We start from the raw sequence: 2,765 nt of genomic DNA, 5'->3' as shown, positions 1-2,765 counted from the left end.
AAACATTAATTGCTTGTGGCTGGGTCGAGATAATATAATAAAAATGACAATTTTACCTAAATTCAATTACATGCTTAGTGCCATACCAATCAATTTACCAAAAAATTACTTTATAGAGCGAGAAAAAAAATCGTAACAAAATTCATTTGGAAGAACAAAAGGTCCAGAATATCAAGGGAATTAATGAAAAGAAATGTTAGGGAAGGTGGCCTAGATATACCAGACTTTAATCTGTATTATAAAGCAGCAGTCATCAAAACTACTTGGTACTGGCTGAGGAATAGAACAGTTGATCAATGGAATAGATTGGGTACACGAGACTCAGCAGTCAATGACCATAGCCATCTACTGTTTGAGAAACCCAAAGACACAAGTTTTGGGGATAAGAACTCACTATTTGGCTGGCGCTAACCCAGGGCCGCTCACGGGCCGCCCGCGCGAGCAGCTATCTGTGCACGGCGGCCGCAGGCTGCTCACCATGGTGGCCAAGCAGCAGCGCTTCCAGGAGCCTGAGGTCGGCTGCTGTGGAAAATACTTTCTCTTCGGTTTCAACATTGTCTTCTGGCTGCTGGGGGCTGTGCTGCTGGTCATAGGCCTCTGGGCCTGGGGAGAGAAGGGTGTACTTTCCAACATCTCTTCACTCACCCACCTGAGTGGCCTGGATCCTGTGTGGTTCTTTGTGGTGGTTGAAGGTATCATGTCTGTGCTGGGTTTTGCAGGCTGCATCGGGGCTCTTCGGGAAAACACCTTCTTACTCAAGTTTTTCTCAGTGTTCCTTGGCCTCATCTTTTTTCTGGAGCTGGCCACAGGAATCCTGGCCTTCATCTTCAAGGACTGGATTAGAGACCAGCTCAATATCTTCATCAACAACAACGTCAAGGCCTATCAGGATGATATTGACCTGCAAAACCTCATCGACTTTGCTCAGGAATATTGGTCATGCTGTGGAGCCCGAGGGCCCAGCGACTGGAACCTCAACATCTATTTTAACTGCACTGACTGGAACCCCAGACGTGAGCGCTGTGGGGTGCCCTTCTCCTGCTGTGTCAAGGATCCTGCGGAGGATGTTCTCAATACCCAGTGTGGCTATGATGTCCGGCTCAAACTGGAACTGGAGCAACAGAGCTTCATCCACACGAAGGGCTGTGTGGGCCAGTTTGAAAAGTGGCTGCAGGGCAACCTGGTTGTGGTGGCTGGGGTCTTTGTGGGCATCGCCATGCTCCAGATCTTTGGCATTTGCCTGGCCCAGAATCTTGTGAGTGACATCAATGCAGTGAAAGCCAATTGGTGAGGGTGGTGAGGGTGACTGAGCCAACAGCATCCAGGCCTCAGAGGGTGGGTAGCCCCGGCCAGGGCCACAGGCGGCCGTTCAGATGAGCTTTCAGGGGTGACTTCGACAGGCCCACCTTGAGGGGCCCCCACTCGCCACCTCATTCCATGGCCCTGGCACCCCTAAGCTGTTGCAATTGGGTGGGGCTGCAGGAAGGGTATTTATATTTAGGTTACAGAGAACTGTACAGAGTGGGGGTGGGGTATATGTCCACACTGGGGCAATGTAAGGGGCGCAGCTGCCTTTTTCTTCCCAGGGCACAGCTGTGAAGTCCAGAGATGACGACAAGGACTTCTGGGGTGGTTGGTTGTCATGGAAACACCTCCATGTAGTGAGGGGTAGGGGGAGAATAAAAGGTTCTAAATTGAGTACTGGTTCCTGAGAATCCTGATAAAAGGAACAGTATCATTCCCTGATGCTACCCAGACCCTGGGGTGAGAGGAGGAGGGTATGCATTGGGGAAAGCCGGACTGGGGAGGGGTTCTGCTGTTGCCCCTACCAGCACTATGGAGACTAATAAACTGTTCTCACCCTCAAAAAAAACTCACTATTTGACAAAAATTGCTGGGAAAACTGGAATATAGTATGGCAGAAACTGGGTATAGACCATTATCTAACACTGTATACCAAAATCAAATCTAACTGGGTGCATGATCTAGAGATAAAGGCTGATGCTGTAAGCAATCTGGGAAAGCAAGGAATAGTTTATTGTCAGATTTATGGAAAGGGGAAGACTTTATGACCAAACAAGAACTAGTGAGCATTATAAAATGCAAAATGCATAATTTTGATTACATGAAATTGAAAAGCTTCTGTATAAACAATGCCAATGTAACCAAGATTAAGAGGAAAGTGGGAAATTGGGAAAGAATTTTTACAACCAATGTCTCTGATAAAGGCCTCACCAATGATTAGAGAAATGCAAATCAAAACAACTCTGAGGTACTACATCTCATTGGTCAGATTGGCTAATATGACAAAACAGGAAAATTATAAATGCTGGAGAGGATGTGGAAAAAGTGGAGCACTAATGCATTGCTGGTGGAGTTGTGAACTGATTCAACCATTCTGGACTGCAATATGGAACTACGCACAAAGTGCTATTAGTAATTTCCTACCCTTTGACCCAGCAATAGCACTTCCAGGGTTGTATCCCAAAGAGATCATAGAAGTGGGAGGAAGACCCATATATACAAAGATATTTATATCAGCCCGATTTTGTGGGAAAGAATTGGAAATTAAGGGGATGACCATCACTTGGGGAATGACTAAACAAGTTGTGGTATATGAATATAATGGAGTACTACTGTATGATAAGAAACAAGCAACAGATGTAGAGAAAATCTGTAACTCAAAATCTTGTGGAAATGAATGATGTACACTAAAAATAAACATAAAATTTAATTTTAAAATATTTATAGCAGCTCTTTTTTTG

The 2,765-nt window shown here is 45.4% G+C and overlaps 1 protein-coding gene across 2 annotated transcripts; it reads left to right on the top strand.

Annotated features, from left to right (window-relative positions):
• The first annotated feature begins 473 nt into the window (after window positions 1–473).
• On the top strand, window positions 474–1,873 carry LOC138173604 (tetraspanin-17). Of its 2 annotated transcripts, none has more exons than XM_069103649.1 (2): window positions 474–1,255; window positions 1,587–1,873. In XM_069103649.1, exons 1-2 carry the CDS (start codon window positions 479–481, stop codon window positions 1,710–1,712), a joined length of 903 nt encoding a protein of 300 aa, XP_068959750.1. In that variant the 5' UTR covers window positions 474–478; the 3' UTR covers window positions 1,713–1,873. The 2 variants fall into 2 exon arrangements, with proteins under 2 accessions (XP_068959750.1, XP_068959751.1); XM_069103650.1 differs by having other exon boundaries at window positions 474–1,287; window positions 1,587–1,740.
• Window positions 1,874–2,765: the final 892 nt, after the last annotated feature.

This window comes from Petaurus breviceps, unplaced genomic scaffold (assembly GCF_028583685.1).
Source record: "Petaurus breviceps papuanus isolate PSGF00001 unplaced genomic scaffold, PetGlider_PUasm1.0 611, whole genome shotgun sequence".
NCBI lineage: Eukaryota > Metazoa > Chordata > Mammalia > Diprotodontia > Petauridae > Petaurus > Petaurus breviceps.
The sequence above is the reverse complement of the archived record's forward strand: the minus strand, read 5'-3'. Positions and strand labels throughout refer to the sequence as shown.

Excerpts from the sequence above, each read along its gene's own strand:
- LOC138173604 (XM_069103649.1), top strand. The coding sequence starts at position 479 with ATGGTGGCCAAGCAGCAGCGCTTCCAGGAGCCTGAGGTCGGCTGCTGT. Across the intron at positions 1,256-1,586 it reads TTTGCCTGGCCCAGAATCTT|GGCACAGCTGTGAAGTCCAG; the intron begins GTGAGTGACATC and ends TTTTCTTCCCAG.